The 21,278-nt window shown below is 40.1% G+C and overlaps 2 protein-coding genes, 1 long non-coding RNA gene and 1 pseudogene across 6 annotated transcripts in view; all 4 read left to right on the top strand.

The window, feature by feature from the left end:
* The first annotated feature begins 2,669 nt into the window (after positions 1–2,669).
* LOC107589652 (protein NLRC3-like) lies at positions 2,670–6,708 on the top strand (annotated as a pseudogene).
* Positions 6,709–8,464: 1,756 nt separating this feature from the next.
* On the top strand, positions 8,465–10,047 carry LOC107589681 (uncharacterized). Its single transcript, XR_001609694.1, has 3 exons — positions 8,465–8,554; positions 8,736–8,737; positions 10,028–10,047. It is a non-coding gene; the product is annotated as an uncharacterized lncRNA (long non-coding RNA).
* A 1,910-nt stretch (positions 10,048–11,957) lies between these two features.
* LOC107589651 (frizzled-1-like) lies at positions 11,958–14,233 on the top strand. Its single transcript, XM_016278155.1, has 2 exons — positions 11,958–12,209; positions 13,652–14,233. The coding sequence occupies exon 2, from the start codon at positions 13,829–13,831 to the stop codon at positions 14,231–14,233; it is 405 nt and encodes a 134-aa protein (XP_016133641.1). The 5' UTR covers positions 11,958–12,209; positions 13,652–13,828.
* Positions 14,234–17,812: 3,579 nt separating this feature from the next.
* Positions 17,813–21,278, top strand: part of LOC107589599 (frizzled-3-like) — a 37,880-nt gene continuing 34,414 nt past the window's right edge. For all 4 annotated transcript variants that reach the window (XM_016278087.1, XM_016278085.1, XM_016278088.1 and 1 more), the window contains exons 1-2: positions 17,813–18,064; positions 19,507–20,046. In XM_016278087.1, the coding sequence (XP_016133573.1) occupies positions 19,684–20,046 (363 nt within the window). In that variant the 5' untranslated portion in view covers positions 17,813–18,064; positions 19,507–19,683. The remainder of the gene's footprint in view (positions 18,065–19,506; positions 20,047–21,278) is intronic.

Genomic DNA, 21,278 nt, shown 5'->3' with positions numbered 1-21,278 from the left:
ACGAAGCGTCGACCATGCCAGGTCAGACGCACTGGGAAGAGATCTGTGTCGTTACGGATCTTTCTCTGCGTCTTCAGAGGTGCGCGGTTCAAGCCGCGGGCAAGGCCATGGCCACAATGGTCATTCAAGAAAGAGGACGTTGGCTTAACTTGGCGAATATCTCTGACAGGGAAAAATAAGCCATCCTGGACGCACCGGTGGTCGCAGAGGGCATTTTTGGCTTGGCTCTGACACTGATGCAAAAGAGATGCGAGGAAAAGAAGTGGGATGATGAGGCTTTGCAGCTCTGTATGCCTAGAAAGGCACAGACTGCACCCCCTCCGCCACCTCGGCAGACCTTCGCACAAGTTACGGCCCGCCCACCCCCCAGCTATCGCATTCCTAGACGGCAGAGCCCGAATGTGAATGCAGCGGGTCACAGCGGAGTCCCAGAACAGAGAACTGCCTGGCCAAGGAAGAACAATCCGCCTGCAACAGCTCAGGCGGTCCAGCCAGCTCCTCAACCTCATCCTCAGGGAGCGAGGAAGAAGGCAGTTTGATGGGGTCTTCCCCGGGGAAAGGAGCCCACAGCCCCCCTGTTCGCTAGCTCCCGACCCTCAGATGTTCAGTGTTCGACAAGGGACGAGTTTCGAAGTTCCCAGATGTTCTGTGTGGAAAATAGAGCCCGGTTGGGCCAGGGGAAGCAGAGCAGTGAAAAGGACAAGAGATGGTGCAGTGGTGCACACCCACCCACTAGTCACCATCCCTGCCCCCCCCCCCCCCCCAAAAACAAGTTGCAAAACATGTTAACAGAACACATTATAGCATCACTTCGGGGAGTTATCGCTCCCTTAGAGGTGATGAGACACTTAAACTCTGTCCAAGCGCTAAGTGTCCATGCATGCGCAGTACAGACCACAAACTCGTTCACGACTCAGCCACACGATGGAGCCAGAATGCTACGAATAATCAGTTGGCGAGAATGCACACAGTCATGCTGGGTATTAAGGACAATACAATTCGGGTACAGACTGCAGTTTGCCCCCCCCCCCCCCCCCCCCCCCCCCTCTCCGCTTGCCGCTTCTCCCCCGCATTTCAAAGGGATAATTCATTCTCAGGTGCGGGGAGAATTAAAGCATGTTCTTCAGGAAGAAATTTCCTATCTGTTGAACAAAAGGGCGATAAGAGTGGTCCCACTTGAGCAGAGCCACAGCGGATTTTACTCGAGATACTTCCTCATCACAAAGAAAGGGACTCGTGCTCTTCGTCCCATATTAGATCTGCGTGCACTGAACAAATACTTAAGGAAGTACAAGTTCAGAATGCTCACTCGTTCTACACTCCTAAAATTAGTGCGCCAGGGCGATTGGTTTATGTCAACCTGAAAGACGCATATTTTCACATAAAGATATATCCACCCCACAGGAAATTCCTGAGGTTTGCTTTCCTTGGCGTGGCATACGAAAATCTGGTTCTACCATTCGGCTTGTCTCTCAGCCCCCGAGTGTTTGTAAAATGTACAGAAGCAGCCCTGACTCCGCTCAGGGAGAAAGGCATTGGTCTCTCTACTTACATAGACGACTGGCTGGTGACAGCTCGGTCAGAGCAAGAAGCGAGAGAACACACAGTTATGCTTCTGGAACATATACAGAAACTGGGTTTAAAATTAAACATCGAAAAGAGTGTTTTAATTCCCACACAGTCTTTAACATATCTGGGGCTGTCACTGAACTCAGTGACATTCAGAGCACGACTGTCGGAAGACAGGGTGAGAAAATTCACTCGTTGCATGACCGATTTTCAGAGGGGAATCTGTTTCCTTTCGCACGTGCCTCAGACTATTTGGACTGATGGCCTCAGCCCTGATAATTATTCCCTTAGGCAGACTGTTCATGAGAGAGTTTCAACGCTGGGTAGCGTCTCAGGGGCTGGACCCATTACGTCACTCCCAGAGGAGAGTGAGATTGACGTCAGAGGCAGTCTTGGCACTGCGCCAGTGGAGACACCAGACCTTTCTGGTTCAAGGGGTACCCATGGGCGTGGTTCGAGCCAGACAAGTCATAACAACAGATGCGTTGTTGTCCGGTTGGGGGGGCATTCACGAGGACAACAACTGACCAATCTTCACATAAACTATTTGGAAATTGCTAACCATTTTTTTGACGCTGAAGCATTTTTTTCCTTTTCTGAAAGGTCATCATGTTCTTGTGAGAATGGACAACAATTCAGTTGTGGCTTGCATAAACCAACTAGCGTCTCAGGGGCTGGACCCATTACGTCACTCCCAGAGGAGAGTGAGATTGACGTCAGAGGCAGTCTTGGCACTGCGCCAGTGGAGACACCAGACCTTTCTGGTTCAAGGGGTACCCATGGGCGTGGTTCGAGCCAGACAAGTCATAACAACAGATGCGTTGTTGTCCGGTTGGGGGGGCATTCACGAGGACAACAACTGACCAATCTTCACATAAACTATTTGGAAATTGCTAACCATTTTTTTGACGCTGAAGCATTTTTTTCCTTTTCTGAAAGGGCATCATGTTCTTGTGAGAATGGACAACAATTCAGTTGTGGCTTGCATAAACCAACAGGGAGGTCTCCGATCACTTTCTTTGCACATGTTAGCACGCAAACTGATTTTATGGAGTAATGCCAATCTTTTATCACTGAGAGCAACGCATGTACAGGGTGTCATGAACCAGGGTGCGGATCTGCTGTCCAGGAGCAATCCCCTCTTCGGGGAGTGGAAATTGAACAGGGAAGTGGTCAAACAGATTTGGAGCATATACGGCAGAGTGACAGTGGATCTGTTCGCGTCCCACGACAATGCTCAGTGTCCTCTGTTCTTCTCTCTGAAAGGTCAGAGCGCGCCTCTGGGGATAGATGCTCTGGCGCACGATTGGCCTTGCACTCTCCTTTACGCGTTCCCACTGATAGTGTTAATATCCCCAACAATTTACAGAGTGAGGGAGGAGGGACTGAAATTGATATTAATAGCTCCGAGGTGGCCAAGGAAATATTGGCTAGTGGAGATCATACATATGCTGTATGAAGACCCGTGGTCTCTCCCGCTGCGCAGAGATCTTTTGTCACAAGCAGAGGGGGAGATTTTTCATCCTCATCCAGAACGCCTGGCATTATGGGCCTGGCCTGTGAGTGGTTCAATTTAAATACAACCGGTCTGTCTGACAGCGTTATTAGAACCATACAAAATGCTAGAGCTTCATCGACTAGGTCTCTTTATGAATGCAAATGGGGCGTGTTTGAGCGTTGGTGCGCAACTAAACACGAGATTCCCTTTCAGTGTTCAGCGGCAGAGGTGGCCAAGGAAATATTGGCTAGTGGAGATCATACATATGCTGTATGAAGACCCGTGGTCTCTCCCGCTGCGCAGAGATCTTTTGTCACAAGCAGAGGGGGAGATTTTTCATCCTCATCCAGAACGCCTGGCATTATGGGCCTGGCCTGTGAGTGGTTCAATTTAAATACAACCGGTCTGTCTGACAGCGTTATTAGAACCATACAAAATGCTAGAGCTTCATCGACTAGGTCTCTTTATGAATGCAAATGGGGCGTGTTTGAGCGTTGGTGCGCAACTAAACACGAGATTCCCTTTCAGTGTTCAGCGGCAGTCGTTCTATCATTTCTTCAGGATTTGATAGACCAAGGGAAAGCGTTTTCAACCATAAAAGTGTTTCTAGCTGCTATATCTGCTTGTCACATTGGTTTTGATAACAAAACTGTGGGGCAGCATCCTTTGGTATGCAGGTTCATGAAGGACGCGCGCCGCGCTTTGCCAGTTTCAAAACCGCTTTCCCCATCATGGGACTTGGGATTGGTGCTTGATGCTCTTTCTATGTCCCCATTTGAGCCGCTGGACAAGGTTGATTTCAAAATATTGTCATTTAAGACAGCACTGCTGTTAGCTTTGGCTTCGGCAGTTTATACAGAAAGAACCAGAGGGTTCAGGGAGAGTGATCAGCTTTTCATACTGTATCTTGGATGAAACCTCATACGGGGAAGCCGATTACTAAACAACGTTTATCGCACTGGATAGTGGAGGCGATTTCGTTGGCATATTCCAGTAAGGGCCTTGTGTCCCCACCTGGTTTACGTGCACACTCAACAAGGGGAATGTCAACTTCGTGGGCTCTATTTAAAGGAGTCACGTTACAGGATATTTGCGAAGCGGCGAGTTGGTCCTCACCGCATACATTTGCAAGGTTTTATAAACTGGATGTTACAGCTCAAACTTTAGCACATGCAGTATTGAGCGTAGGAATGTGAGTCACGAGTCATGACTCGTTCAGCCCCGGATGCGATGATTGTGGTTGGCAGGAGACTTCGAGGCAGGCTATCTGGCAATCTGGGAGTTAGGATATCCCATAGTGAGACACCGAAATGTATGCTTGAAAGAGAACAATAGGTTACTTGCGTAAACCCGGTTCTCTGATAGCATTAAAGGGTTAGTTCACCCAAAAATGAAAATTAGCCCATAAATTACTCACCCTCAAGTCATCCTAGGTGTATATGACTTTCTTCTTTCAGACGAATCCAGTCGGAGTTATATTAAAAATGGTCTTTGATCTTTCAAGCTGGCTTTACTAATGTAAGGTAACTTTGCTTCCTTTGCTCCTGTTAACAAACGTTGGTTTTCACGAGACTCACTGGCCCATGCGCAGCGCTGACCTCATAGGTCATTCCCCCGGAACTGCTTCCAGTGTACAACAGTGAGCGCAAGCTACATTAAAGTGATTATTACATTTTGAAACATTGTGGGATCCAATTAGATCTTAGAGTTCGATGTGCTGTAAACATTTGTAATTGTTGTTCTGAGTTGTAATGCTTTTTTACAGTCAGTTTTTCTGTTCATCTCACTGTTTCTTCAGAGTGAAGAGAGCTGATGTGATCAGATCAGTGAGGCCCCATCTGACCTGCACTGACTCCGACTGTCAGACCCTCATCAGACAGAGAGTCAAAGACCAGCACAAAGCCAGCATGAAGCACAAGTATGAGAGCTTATTTGAGGGAATGAAACTAGAAGAGAATCAAACCCTCCTGAACAGGATTTACACACAGCTCTACATCATAGGGGAGAGAGTGAAGGGGTGAATGAAGAAAATGAGGTTTTACAGATGGAGAAAACAGCCAGAACACAAGACACTGCAATCTACTGTAATGACATCTTTAAACCCTTACATGAACCAGGATGTGAGGAGAAAGACCAAATCAAGACTGTTCTTACGAAAGGCATCGCTGGAATTGGAAAAACCGTCTCTGTGCAGAAGTTTATTCTGGGCTGGACCGAGGGAAAAGCCAATCAGGATGTAGATTTCATGTTTGTGCTTCCATTTCGAGAGCTAAACTTGATCAAAGAAGACCAGTACAGTCTTCACATACTTCTGCTGGACTTTCATCCTGAACTTAAAGATCTGGACTCAAAGATTTATGAGGAGTGTAAAGTTGTGTTCATCTTTGATGGTCTGGATGAAAGCAGAATTACACTGATGTTTTCAGACATTGAGAAAGTTTGTGTGAGTGTGTTGATGTCAAACCTCATCAGAGGAGAGCTGATTCCCTCTGCTCTCATCTGGATCACCTCCAGACCAGCAGCAGCCAATCAAATCCCCTCAAAATACATCAGCCGTATGACAGAAATTCAGGGATTCAATGAGCCTCAGGAGGAGGAATATTTCAGGAAGAGAATCAGTGACAAGCATCAAGCCAGCAGAATCATCTCACACATTAGAAGATCAAGAAACCTCCACATCATGTGTCACATTCCCGTCTTCTGCTGGATCTCAGTCTCTGTGCTTCAAAACCTCCTGAAACATCACAGTGCAAAAATCCCTCAAACTCTGACTGAAATGTACATCCACTTCCTGCTGACTCAGATCAACATAAGGAATCAGAAGTATGATGAGAGAAATCCATAGAAACTCCTGCAGTCCAACAGAGACGTGATTACAAGACTTGCTGAACTGGCTTTCAATCAGCTGATGAAGGGCAATGTGATGTTCTATGAGGAGGACCTGATTGAGAGTGGCATAGATGTCACTGATGCCTCAGTGTATTCTGGGATTTGCACTGAGATCTTTAAGCAGGAATCTGTGATTCATCAGAGGAAAGTCTACTGCTCCATACATCTGAGCTTTCAGGAGTTTCTAGCTGCTTTCTTTGTGCTTTACTCCCATGTAGACAAGAATGAGGAATCACTGAAGCCATTATTGAATAAAAGATATAGCTGGTACAGTCGGACAAACTCTCTGTATGAGCTACTAGAAGCAGCAGTTGATAATTCCTTACAGAGTAAAAATGGACACCTGGATCTTTTCCTGTGGTTCCTGCTGGGCTTCTCACTGGAGTCCAATCAGAGATTTACAGGATCTACTGAAACACACAGTGAACAGCTCAGCTCCATCAAGAAAATCACACAGTACATTAGACAAAATCAAGGGTGATGAAAATCTCTCAGCTGACAGATGCATCAATCTGTTCCTCTGTCTGCTGGAAATGAAGCATCAGACTCTGTACAGAGAGATTCAGGAGTTTGTGAAATCAGAGAATCGCTCAGTGAATCAACTCTCTCCGTCTCACTGCTCAACGATAGCCTACATGCTTCAGATATCAGAGGAGGTGCTGGATGAGTTTGATCTGAAGAAATACAACACATAAGATGAGGGTAGAAGGAGACTGATACCAGCTGTGCTGAACTGCAGAAAAGCTTTGTGAGTATTAATTTATGTAATCTGAGATTAAATCATGACACTGTTTTCTATAACATGACAATAATTTTGTCTTGAGCTTGTGCAGAACTTCAGTAAAGTTTAGTTAAATTGTAAGTCATTTAGTTACTTCATGAGATCCACTGTGTACTATATTCGATTCAACTTTTGTACCAAAAAAAGAAAGAAAAGTTTATTATGACAGAAGGCTCCAGAATTCCTGTAACCATACATAAGACAAGCTGTTTGGATGGATGAATTTTCCCAATCTTTTTCTGACCCTTAGAATTAAAACAGGCATTTTGTGTTCCCAGACTCAGGAACAGCACATTATATAATTATATATAATTTTATATAATGTATTATGTTGTTCTATAACAATATATTAGTTAAATGTCAGCTAGAGTAATATTATCTACTTTTGATGTTTCCTGCTTCACGTTACTGTAATGGGTGTTTTAGCACTAAATCGATGTTGCTGATAAACCATATTTCATCCTGTGTTACAGACTTGCTAACTGTTATCTCACTAGTCAGTGCTGTGAAAGTTTGTCTTCATTTCTACAATCATCAAACTCACTGAGAGAGCTGAAGCTGAGTAACAACGATCTGCAGGATTCAGGAGTGAAGCTGCTGTCTGATGGACTGAAGAGTTCTCACTGTCACCTCAACATACTGAGGTAAGAAAAACAGATAAAGCTTCACATGCTCATGAAATTAAATATGCTCTCTGTCTGGTTCGTTGTCAACAGGTGTTCACACTGTCAGCTCAACATACTGAGGTAAGAAAAGCAGATGTAAAGGTTCACTTGCATATAAAAATGAAGATTCCAAATTAAAGAGTTAAACACTGAACCTGTAATCAGTGATCTGTGGATAGAAATTGTTACATTGAATCAATGAATCATGTTATTTAAAGCAGAGTTAAAAGTCAAGTCACCTTTATTTATATAGCGCTTTTAACAATACAGATTGTGACAAAGCAACTGAACAGCATTAATTAGGAAAATAGTGTCAATAATGCAAAATGACAATAGTAAACACTCATTTTTCAGTTAAAGACAGTTCATCATTGAATTCAGTGATGTCAACATCCAGCTCAGTTCAGTTTAAATAATATCTTTGCAATCATGTCAACGATATCGCTGGAAATGAAGTGTCCCCAACTAAGCAAGCCAGAGGCGACAGCGGCAAGGAACCAAAACTCCATCGGTGACAGAATGGAGAAAAAACCTTGGGAGAAACCAGGCTCAGTCGGGGGGCCAGTTCTCCTCTGACCAGACGAACCAGCAGTACAGAAAAATCAATATAAGACGTAATAAAACAGACGATGAATCTGAACCCTCCTTAGTGTGAATCAGTTTAAGATAATCACCAGTCTTTATGAGCAGCCAGTATTTCTTCATGGGCAACAAATGAGTTGACATGTAAGTTCTCAGCTGACACAACCAAAAATAACATCTAAATATTGAAGAAACAAACACACCAAATTACAATATATTTCTGTCCAGTTTTATTTTGTCTACAGGTAAAAACAAAGTTAAAGTAAGATCTGTATATGAATATGATCTGAATATGGATTAATAGAAATTTAGCGTTAATAGAAATCAACATGTTGATAATCATAAGGGCTTGAGGGTTTCTACTTGATCCGTTTTATTGTCCCAGGTGATGTAAAATGTGTGTTGTGTAGATTATCTGGCTGTATGGTGACAGAGGAAGGCTGTTGTTTTCTGGCTTCAGCTCTGAGTTCAAACCCCTCACACCTGAGAGAGCTGGATCTGAGCTACAATCACCCAGGACAAGCATTAGTCAAGCTGCTCTCTGATCCAAACTACAGACTGGACAAACTCGTATGTAACACTAACAATCATCCTGTCATGTGTTTGGACTTGTGTGCTATAAAATCATTGAAAACTGTTGCTGGTTGACAGATTTGGTCAATTTTGTTATTGTGTTTGACAGGCAGACTAAAATTGATCAATTGTGGAAACAAATGGAGTGTAAACTTCTAGTTTCAGTTAAAGTGTAAAGAAGTGTACATCAGCTACAACAATAAAACCACTTGCATAATATTGTGTAGGTCCCCCTTGTGCTGCTAAAACGGCTCTGATGGGTCAGGTTATGAACTCTGATCTGGGGAATTTGAAGGCTGAGGCAACACCTTGAGCTCTTTGTAATGTTCACCAAACAATTTTTGCAGTGTGGCAGGGTGCATTATCCTGCTGAAAGAAACCATTGCACCACTGAACACCACTTCTACGAAGGGGTGAATGTGGTCTGGAATAATGTTTGGGTAGGTGGTACGTGTCAAAGTCCATATTAATGCCAGGACCCAAGATTTCTCAAATCATAACACTGCCTTCGCCGGCCTTCTTCTCATAGTGTATCCGCCTGCCGTCTCTTCCCCATATAAATGACCCATAGGCACCCGATCATCCACCTGATCTAAAAGAAAACGTGATTCATCAGATCAGGAAACCTTCTTCCATTGCTCCATGGTCCAGTTCTGACACTCATTTGCCCATTGTTGGTGCATTTGGTGGTGGATAGGGGTTACCATGGGCACTCAGCACTCGGCTACGCAGCAAATTACAATGCACTGTGTGTTCTGACACCTTTCTATCATGACCAGTATTAAGATTTTCAGCAATTTGAGTTACAGTAGCTCTTCTGTGATCGAACCAGATGGGACAGCCTTTGCATGCATGAACCTTGGGTGCCTCTGACCCTGACTCAGGGTCACGGTTGTCCTTCCTTGCCCCACTTTTGATAGCTACTAACCACTGCATACCAGGAACACCCTACAAGCCTTGCTGTTTTGGAGATGTTCTGACCTGGTTGTCTAGCCATCACTATTTGACCATGTCAAAGTCACTCTTTTCGCTTGCCCATTTTTTTCTGCTTCCAACATATGAAATTCAAGAACTGACTGTTCACTTGCTAATGTATACTTGCTTGTATAATATATCCTACCTCTTTACCAGTGCCATTGTAACAATATAATTAATGTTATTTACTTCACCTGTCAGTGGTTTTAATGTTGTGGCTTATCATTGAATGCTGTTTACTTCAATCAAAAATGAAACTTTTTGTTTTTACCTTCATATCATTCCATATTTATGACTTTCATATTTCTTATATCATGGTACAGATATGCATAAACATTTACCATTGTATACTGTATGCATGGTTGTTTGCATTGTGTCCAGTTAGGACTCTGTATGGGGTTTTCTTTTGGTTTTGTGAGAGCAGGTTTTTTTTTGTAGGTGTACTATTTCACTTTCTTCATTATGTAAATTGAGTGTGACATCTTGTTTTTATAGTGTGGATCATGGAGGAAAGTGCAAGATTATACCAGGACCACAGAAATGTAGGTCACACACACATACACTCTAACAATTCATTTTTTGTGTTACAAATGTTATAATCTCTCTTCTTTGTTCAGATGCATGTGATCTCACACTGGATTTAAACACAGCACACACTGGTCTCATTCTGTCTGAGAGGAGCAGAAAGATGACGTGTGTGACAGACGAGCAGCCGTATCCTGATCATCCAGACAGATTTGAATGTCAACAGGTTCTGTGTAGAGAGAGCTTGACTGTTTTTCTAACAGAGTAGGAGTGTATCTGGACTGGTCGGCCGGCACTCTGTCCTTCTACAGTGTCTCTGACACACACACACTCACACTCACACACTCACACACACATTCAACACCACATTCACTGAATTCTATGTTGGATTTGGAGTTGACTCTGATAGTTCAGTCACTCTATGTGAGATGAAACCGCTTTCTGTGAGAAACAACGGAGACACAGTTGAGTGAAAGGAACACATCATAAGCTTTATTTAACCAAGAAAGAAATGACATATTTGCTATAGTTTAATGTTTTTAGTAGTTTTATGAACAGTTGTCTAAACTGCAATAAACATAACATTAAAAATGTAGTTTTAAAAAGCTCAACCATTCAAACAAAAGTTAGTTGACCCCCTGAGGTGGATGAACATTTTCTGAAGACCTACTTTCACTGATGCTTTGTTAGAATGGAAAAACACGGTGATCTCACGCTGGCTCTGTTTAATTCCACATGTGAGTTGATGTTGTGTTCTCAGTGTTATGGTAAAGCTGACCTCATTCACTTCACTACACCTGTTGGATTGCTGGACATCTGCTGTTCACTCAGAGCATCAGAGACAAAACCCAAGTTATCTACAGACTCCCAGCTTTGTTTATTACTTAATCATTTTATAAAGATAATGAGAAAAATACATCATTAACTAACCTGCTCCCCAGCTTGCTAAGGTCACTGTGAAATTTAGTTTGAGAGAATTGTATTATATAAACCAGTAGCCTAATATATTTGGTTATATGTTGTTGTATACACAAATATTTTCTCATTACCTTTTTATGTCACTGCTTTTATTGAGCGTTTGTTATATTACATGTATATGCATAAAACAAGGTTGAACTGTATGTATGTATACATTTTAAATATATAAAACAGAATTTAGTAATAAATGAATTCACTCACTTACTAGTTCATTAAATATGCACCCTTGCTCTGCTCCAGAGTTTGAAAGGAGTTCCCAGGGACATGCGCAGTCCTTTAAAGTTGGTCTTGGGGATGGAGCATAGAAATGCAATAAACTTTTTTCTTTTTTGTTTTAGAAGTGCAAGAAACTTTTTTATTTTTATTTTTTTGAAATGCAATAAACTGATAAAAGGAAAATTACTGTGAACCTCGTCATAAAATGGGCGGGGATCGCGGCCTGGAGGCTAAACAATAATTGTTATATTTTAGACTCTCAGACTGTATTTTCAATTAAACAGTAGTTGAAGTTTCTGAGTACTGTTATGCATGTGTAAATTATTGTACCGACCGCGGTCGAGGTAACGCGCAGAGCGGTTTTGTTCACGTGGTACCTGTTACTTTACTCAGCGCTGGTAAGCCTGGACTAATCAAAGTCGAATGTGATTACCTTAAGATGCTATTTCAACTAATTTTATAGTAAGAGCTGTCAGAGATTTTTTTTTACATTTATATGCAGATAATAATCCTTAACATAAACGATTACACATTTTATTGCATAAACGTCTCTAACAAGACAAAAAAAGTCTTTGGATTTGAATGCGGCTCAATGGCGGATTGTGCTTTTGAGCCACCAAGCGCCCCCTGGAGGAAACCAGGTGTATATCTCCTTGGAAACAGCTGAAGGTGGGGCGAATCGGGAGTTTCGCTGTGAATATGCAAAGCCACCAGCCGTCCGTGACGCTCCTAATGTGCTCGTTTCGGGTAGTTTACGATTTTTGTATCCATCAGCCTCTCCATGCAAATAAGCAGCCGGAGGCAGTGTGCTGATGCTGTCTGAGGGAAACTGCAGCGCGGACTTCAGTGTGTTACATGACTGTAGGTGCTGAAATCAAACCTGCTGCGTAAGTCTACACCGAGAGACACGCTGTATTGTGGCATATGGAGAAAACCAGAGGAGCTTTGCCAGGGAAAGGTAAAGTTTTACATGCATTATATTGCACGCACTGTTCACGTGTTTTAACCCACATAAATGTGTTTTTATCCTTTATATCATTTAATCTTACATGCATATGGTCTGCTGTTCCTGTCTGGAATTGCATGTTGAATAATGTTCAGACATGAGGAACCCCATTACACTGCTGACCCTGCAGTCCTGCATGAAATATCAGAATATTTTAATATGTATAATGCAATGTGAGGTGGGCGTAGGTGTGCTACACCCTTTAATGAAATGAAGAATATAATTTCATTTGACATGTCTATTAATGTGTTTTCATATTAGACAATTCCTGAAGACTTTATTTGGATTTGTAATATCTGGTTACTGTGTTTCCTAGCTGGTTGGAGCAGGTTGTGTGTTTGTAGGCTCACACAAACGTGTTGGGATGTTTACACTGGCTCCTGTTAATTCAGATTTAACAATTGGGATTGAGAAGGGCTGAGTGAAGTGATATGTGAGAAAATGTGTCCTTAAATATTATTTACTCACTGCCCATATTCCAATTACTCACAAATGGTCTCACTGTGTGTGTGTGTATGTATATTATGCATTTCTGTTTTAAATGCACAAATTAATCCAATGTGGATTAACTCATGTTAACTCATGAAGAAAGGTCATATTTAAGATCAATATTAAAGAAAACAAAATCAGAAATAATATTTCTGATTTATAATATAATATAATATTTTCTTCATTATGAAAATGAAGTATTTACGTTGAGATTATTTTACATGACACCATTTAAACATTATTTTCATGACGAATAAGCACTTTTCTCCCCAAAATTCACAATACTGTAACACAAGAAAATCTTGTTCTCATTACAGTAATACTATAATGAAAGTCTGGATGCAGTGATTTTGAATTAAAATAAGCATTAATTAAATTCAGTAAAACAGATACTGCCATATTGTATTACTTTTTTCCTAATTTATATTTTATTTAATACGTTAGCATTTCACATTTTTCTTTCACATGCACTAATGCATTTAAAAAAAAAAAAAGTTTTTGCAGTAATGCAATTGTCACAAAAAAAAAATCATAAGGCTCCTAAAATAGGTTTGATTTTCTTTATGCAAAACATAACTTTATACATTTTCATTTGATTTTAGAGTTGAAATCTGACCCGACACATTCTTGAAGGGTTTTTGTGAGGTTCACCTAGATAATGGATTGTTGGTTTTGGTTTATAGCTGCTATAACAGCTGTTTAAATGGTCTTTCCTGCTACAGTAACTGTTTACAAGTTGGGCTTTACATAAGCTTGATTTGCCAGACACAAAACTGATGAAGTTAACCAGTTAAAATGGCTCATTTGTTTATTGCACACTGGCTTCAGATGAGTCTGGTGGTGTCTGTATTTTATTTGACAAATATCCTTGTTTTAAATTAGTCTTTTAATATATGTCATTATAGGTATCCAGTATCAGTCGTAGCCACGTCCTAAAGCCCCGTTTGAAGGATCCATTGAAGACCACCCTGATCAAAGGCAGCTTCTGTAGTCTTGTATGAATGTGAGAGGATGCATAAGACTGTCCAAGGGTCTGATCAAAGCGTGCACTGACCCGAGACGCCAGTCAACATCAGGTATCCATGAGGACAGAACAGGAAGAAGATGGAAGCGGTCGATACCTTACACACTATGTGTTCTGTGTAGAGAATAAACCCTTGTGCTTGCATTCGGCCTCTCAGTCCTGTCCCGCTGTGTTCTGCCATTCAAGCATGGGGCACATTGTGGATTTACCTTTGCGAAGGATGTGGCCCTTGGCTGCTCTGCTGGTCCTGTCCCAGTTCACGAGCAGCCTGGGCATCCACATGGATTCGGTGGGCAGTCACAGCATGTTCACCTGCGAGTCAATCGGCCTCCGAATGTGCCAGGATCTTCCCTACAACACCACCTTCATGCCCAACCTCCTCAACCACTACGACCAGCAGACCGCCGCTCTGGCGATGGAGGTAACCATGCTTTTCCTTCTGTCTTATACAGCTGGGATTTAGAGAAGGTGGCAGGAAAACTAGGTTGCCATGGAGCTGTTTGTCGTGGAAGCTTGTGGTTTGTGGTTGGTGCTTTGATGAGCTTGAATAATTTAGACTGACGGTGCCTCTTGATAAGTGAAATAAGCTTTATTTGATATTTTTAAAACTTAAATGTGAGGGCTGCGGTATTGTAATTGCTATTTTTAGGGGTTTGTTAATGTTAATTTTAATCTTCAAGTTGTAACATGTTGTTAAAGTGCATTTCTTTTATAACTACAGCTTGATCTCGTATCGTCTAATCTGCATCTGTGGCGTCCAGCTAGCTTTTGATCTCTAAAAATATCTTCAATTACAGTTGTACTTATTGAAAATATCTTTAGGTTTTGAGATGCATTATGGCCTTTTCCATAAAATGTACAGTGTGATTTTGCTTCTTTATGCAAATTGTTTGTGTTAGAACCCCCAAAATTATGGTCTCTGACTATTTATCCAGTTAGGATATGCAGTTAATTAAGTATAATTGCAAATAATGCAGTTTTTAATTAATTTAAAAAAAAAATTATTTATTGAAAAAAAATTGTAAAATTGTATATATATATATATACAATTGTATGTATATATACAATTGTATGTATATATATATTTATTTTATATTAAAAAAAAATTCTTAAATTATAACCTACCAAATTTTAACGAAATGAAAAAATATATATATTTTGAACAGTCAGATTATAATGACATTTAAAGGAGACATATTATGCCCCTTTTTACAATATGTAATCTAAGTCTCTGGTGTCCCCAGAATGTGTCTGTGAAGTTTCAGCTCCAAATACTCCACAGATCATTTATTATAACATTTTGAAGATGCTTATTTTGAGTAGAAGCAGAAATAAGCTGTTTTTCGGGCCTGTTTCTTTAAATGCAAATGAGCTGCTGCTCCCCGCCCCCTTTTCCAGAATAGAGCTGCACAATTACAGCTCGGACCTGCTAAAAACATCTGTTTTTGGTTCAGATTATCATGTTTATTGTGCTGAAATCATGTGTTTTAAACCATATGAGTTTAAACTTCTGATATACGGTTTTCTGAGCGCACACATCTGAAGCACCCCACTTTTGATAGCTACTAACCACTGCATACCAGGAACACCCTACAAGCCTTGCTGTTTTGGAGATGTTCTGACCTGGTTGTCTAGCCATCACTATTTGACCATGTCAAAGTCACTCTTTTCGCTTGCCCATTTTTTTCTGCTTCCAACATATGAAATTCAAGAACTGACTGTTCACTTGCTAATGTATACTTGCTTGTATAATATATCCTACCTCTTTACCAGTGCCATTGTAACAATATAATTAATGTTATTTACTTCACCTGTCAGTGGTTTTAATGTTGTGGCTTATCATTGAATGCTGTTTACTTCAATCAAAAATGAAACTTTTTGTTTTTACCTTCATATCATTCCATATTTATGACTTTCATATTTCTTATATCATGGTACAGATATGCATAAACATTTACCATTGTATACTGTATGCATGGTTGTTTGCATTGTGTCCAGTTAGGACTCTGTATGGGGTTTTCTTTTGGTTTTGTGAGAGCAGGTTTTTTTTTGTAGGTGTACTATTTCACTTTCTTCATTATGTAAATTGAGTGTGACATCTTGTTTTTATAGTGTGGATCATGGAGGAAAGTGCAAGATTATACCAGGACCACAGAAATGTAGGTCACACACACATACACTCTAACAATTCATTTTTTGTGTTACAAATGTTATAATCTCTCTTCTTTGTTCAGATGCATGTGATCTCACACTGGATTTAAACACAGCACACACTGGTCTCATTCTGTCTGAGAGGAGCAGAAAGATGACGTGTGTGACAGACGAGCAGCCGTATCCTGATCATCCAGACAGATTTGAATGTCAACAGGTTCTGTGTAGAGAGAGCTTGACTGTTTTTCTAACAGAGTAGGAGTGTATCTGGACTGGTCGGCCGGCACTCTGTCCTTCTACAGTGTCTCTGACACACACACACTCACACTCACACACTCACACACACATTCAACACCACATTCACTGAATTCTATGTTGGATTTGGAGTTGACTCTGATAGTTCAGTCACTCTATGTGAGATGAAACCGCTTTCTGTGAGAAACAACGGAGACACAGTTGAGTGAAAGGAACACATCATAAGCTTTATTTAACCAAGAAAGAAATGACATATTTGCTATAGTTTAATGTTTTTAGTAGTTTTATGAACAGTTGTCTAAACTGCAATAAACATAACATTAAAAATGTAGTTTTAAAAAGCTCAACCATTCAAACAAAAGTTAGTTGACCCCCTGAGGTGGATGAACATTTTCTGAAGACCTACTTTCACTGATGCTTTGTTAGAATGGAAAAACACGGTGATCTCACGCTGGCTCTGTTTAATTCCACATGTGAGTTGATGTTGTGTTCTCAGTGTTATGGTAAAGCTGACCTCATTCACTTCACTACACCTGTTGGATTGCTGGACATCTGCTGTTCACTCAGAGCATCAGAGACAAAACCCAAGTTATCTACAGACTCCCAGCTTTGTTTATTACTTAATCATTTTATAAAGATAATGAGAAAAATACATCATTAACTAACCTGCTCCCCAGCTTGCTAAGGTCACTGTGAAATTTAGTTTGAGAGAATTGTATTATATAAACCAGTAGCCTAATATATTTGGTTATATGTTGTTGTATACACAAATATTTTCTCATTACCTTTTTATGTCACTGCTTTTATTGAGCGTTTGTTATATTACATGTATATGCATAAAACAAGGTTGAACTGTATGTATGTATACATTTTAAATATATAAAACAGAATTTAGTAATAAATGAATTCACTCACTTACTAGTTCATTAAATATGCACCCTTGCTCTGCTCCAGAGTTTGAAAGGAGTTCCCAGGGACATGCGCAGTCCTTTAAAGTTGGTCTTGGGGATGGAGCATAGAAATGCAATAAACTTTTTTCTTTTTTGTTTTAGAAGTGCAAGAAACTTTTTTATTTTTATTTTTTTGAAATGCAATAAACTGATAAAAGGAAAATTACTGTGAACCTCGTCATAAAATGGGCGGGGATCGCGGCCTGGAGGCTAAACAATAATTGTTATATTTTAGACTCTCAGACTGTATTTTCAATTAAACAGTAGTTGAAGTTTCTGAGTACTGTTATGCATGTGTAAATTATTGTACCGACCGCGGTCGAGGTAACGCGCAGAGCGGTTTTGTTCACGTGGTACCTGTTACTTTACTCAGCGCTGGTAAGCCTGGACTAATCAAAGTCGAATGTGATTACCTTAAGATGCTATTTCAACTAATTTTATAGTAAGAGCTGTCAGAGATTTTTTTTTACATTTATATGCAGATAATAATCCTTAACATAAACGATTACACATTTTATTGCATAAACGTCTCTAACAAGACAAAAAAAGTCTTTGGATTTGAATGCGGCTCAATGGCGGATTGTGCTTTTGAGCCACCAAGCGCCCCCTGGAGGAAACCAGGTGTATATCTCCTTGGAAACAGCTGAAGGTGGGGCGAATCGGGAGTTTCGCTGTGAATATGCAAAGCCACCAGCCGTCCGTGACGCTCCTAATGTGCTCGTTTCGGGTAGTTTACGATTTTTGTATCCATCAGCCTCTCCATGCAAATAAGCAGCCGGAGGCAGTGTGCTGATGCTGTCTGAGGGAAACTGCAGCGCGGACTTCAGTGTGTTACATGACTGTAGGTGCTGAAATCAAACCTGCTGCGTAAGTCTACACCGAGAGACACGCTGTATTGTGGCATATGGAGAAAACCAGAGGAGCTTTGCCAGGGAAAGGTAAAGTTTTACATGCATTATATTGCACGCACTGTTCACGTGTTTTAACCCACATAAATGTGTTTTTATCCTTTATATCATTTAATCTTACATGCATATGGTCTGCTGTTCCTGTCTGGAATTGCATGTTGAATAATGTTCAGACATGAGGAACCCCATTACACTGCTGACCCTGCAGTCCTGCATGAAATATCAGAATATTTTAATATGTATAATGCAATGTGAGGTGGGCGTAGGTGTGCTACACCCTTTAATGAAATGAAGAATATAATTTCATTTGACATGTCTATTAATGTGTTTTCATATTAGACAATTCCTGAAGACTTTATTTGGATTTGTAATATCTGGTTACTGTGTTTCCTAGCTGGTTGGAGCAGGTTGTGTGTTTGTAGGCTCACACAAACGTGTTGGGATGTTTACACTGGCTCCTGTTAATTCAGATTTAACAATTGGGATTGAGAAGGGCTGAGTGAAGTGATATGTGAGAAAATGTGTCCTTAAATATTATTTACTCACTGCCCATATTCCAATTACTCACAAATGGTCTCACTGTGTGTGTGTGTATGTATATTATGCATTTCTGTTTTAAATGCACAAATTAATCCAATGTGGATTAACTCATGTTAACTCATGAAGAAAGGTCATATTTAAGATCAATATTAAAGAAAACAAAATCAGAAATAATATTTCTGATTTATAATATAATATAATATTTTCTTCATTATGAAAATGAAGTATTTACGTTGAGATTATTTTACATGACACCATTTAAACATTATTTTCATGACGAATAAGCACTTTTCTCCCCAAAATTCACAATACTGTAACACAAGAAAATCTTGTTCTCATTACAGTAATACTATAATGAAAGTCTGGATGCAGTGATTTTTTATTAAAATAAGCATTAATTAAATTCAGTAAAACAGATACTGCCATATTGTATTATTTTTTTCCTAATTTATATTTTATTTAATACGTTAGCATTTCACATTTTTCTTTCACATGCACTAATGCATTTAAAAAAAAAAAAAGTTTTTGGAGTAATGCAATTGTCACAAAAAAAAAATCATAAGGCTCCTAAAATAGGTTTGATTTTCTTTATGCAAAACATAACTTTATACATTTTCATTTGATTTTAGAGTTGAAATCTGACCCGACACGTTCTTGAAGGGTTTTTGTGAGGTTCACCTAGATAATGGATTGTTGGTTTTGGTTTATAGCTGCTATAACAGCTGTTTAAATGGTCTTTCCTGCTACAGTAACTGTTTACAAGTTGGGCTTTACATAAGCTTGATTTGCCAGACACAAAACTGATGAAGTTAACCAGTTAAAATGGCTCATTTGTTTATTGCACACTGGCTTCAGATGAGTCTGGTGGTGTCTGTATTTTATTTGACAAATATCCTTGTTTTAAATTAGTCTTTTAATATATGTCATTATAGGTATCCAGTATCAGTCGTAGCCACGTCCTAAAGCCCCGTTTGAAGGATCCATTGAAGACCACCCTGATCAAAGGCAGCTTCTGTAGTCTTGTATGAATGTGAGAGGATGCATAAGACTGTCCAAGGGTCTGATCAAAGCGTGCACTGACCCGAGACGCCAGTCAACATCAGGTATCCATGAGGACAGAACAGGAAGAAGATGGAAGCGGTCGATACCTTACACACTATGTGTTCTGTGTAGAGAATAAACCCTTGTGCTTGCATTCGGCCTCTCAGTCCTGTCCCGCTGTGTTCTGCCATTCAAGCATGGGGCACATTGTGGATTTACCTTTGCGAAGGATGTGGCCCTTGGCTGCTCTGCTGGTCCTGTCCCAGTTCACGAGCAGCCTGGGCATCCACATGGATTCGGTGGGCAGTCACAGCATGTTCACCTGCGAGTCAATCGGCCTCCGAATGTGCCAGGATCTTCCCTACAACACCACCTTCATGCCCAACCTCCTCAACCACTACGACCAGCAGACCGCCGCTCTGGCGATGGAGGTAACCATGCTTTTCCTTCTGTCTTATACAGCTGGGATTTAGAGAAGGTGGCAGGAAAACTAGGTTGCCATGGAGCTTGTTGTCGTGGAAGCTTGTGGTTGGTGTTTGATGAGCTTGAATAATTTAGACTGACGGTGCCTCTTGATAAGTGAAATAAGCTTTATTTGATATTTTTAAAACTTAAATGTAATTGCTATTTTTAGGGGTTTGTTAATGTTAATTTTAATCTTCAAGTTGTAACATGCTGTTAAAGTGCATTTCTTTTATAACTACAGCTTGATCTCGTATCGTCTAATCTGCATCTGTGGCGTCCAGCTAGCTTTTGATCTCTAAAAATATCTTCAATTACAGTTGTACTTATTGAAAATATCTTTAGGTTTTGAGATGCATTATGGCCTTTTCCATAAAATGTACAGTGTGATTTTGCTTCTTTATGCAAATTGTTTGTGTTAGAACCCCCAAAATTATGGTCTCTGACTATTTATCCAGTTTGGATATGCAGTTAATTAATAAAAAAAAAAATTTATTTATTGAAAAAATATTTTTTTTAAATATGTTTTATATAAAATATATTTCTTTTATATTAAATTTTTTTTTTCTTAAATTATAACCTACCAAATTTTAACGAAATGAAAAAATATATATATTTTGAACAGTCAGATTATAATGACATTTAAAGGAGACATATTATGCCCCTTTTTACAATATGTAATCTAAGTCTCTGGTGTCCCCAGAATGTGTCTGTGAAGTTTCAGCTCCAAATACTCCACAGATCATTTATTATAACATTTTGAAGATGCTTATTTTGAGTAGAAGCAGAAATAAGCTGTTTTTCGGGCCTGTTTCTTTAAATGCAAATGAGCTGCTGCTCCCCGCCCCCTTTTCCAGAATAGAGCTGCACAATTACAGCTCGGACCTGCTAAAAACATCTGTTTTTGGTTCAGATTATCATGTTTATTGTGCTGAAATCATGTGTTTTACACCATATGAGTTTAAACTTCTGATATACGGTTTTCTGAGCGCACACATCTGAAGCACGCGGACAGAAAGCGGCTGTCACAGCATGTGAGTACTATAAGTATGACAAATGCAAAAAATTTAAAAAACAGGAAGGGGGCCAACAGTTTTATACACCACTGTATGTAACAGTTATTTAAACATTTAATGTATGTGTCTGGCAAACAATGCTTACTACTTTTTAAAGAGCACACATTTATAACAAATTTACACAT

Source organism: Sinocyclocheilus grahami, unplaced genomic scaffold, assembly GCF_001515645.1.
Source record: "Sinocyclocheilus grahami isolate Dianchi unplaced genomic scaffold, SAMN03320097.WGS_v1.1 scaffold118.1, whole genome shotgun sequence".
Classification (NCBI taxonomy): domain Eukaryota; kingdom Metazoa; phylum Chordata; class Actinopteri; order Cypriniformes; family Cyprinidae; genus Sinocyclocheilus; species Sinocyclocheilus grahami.
Note: the sequence above shows the minus strand (reverse complement) of the source record. Positions and strands in the feature narration are given on the sequence as shown.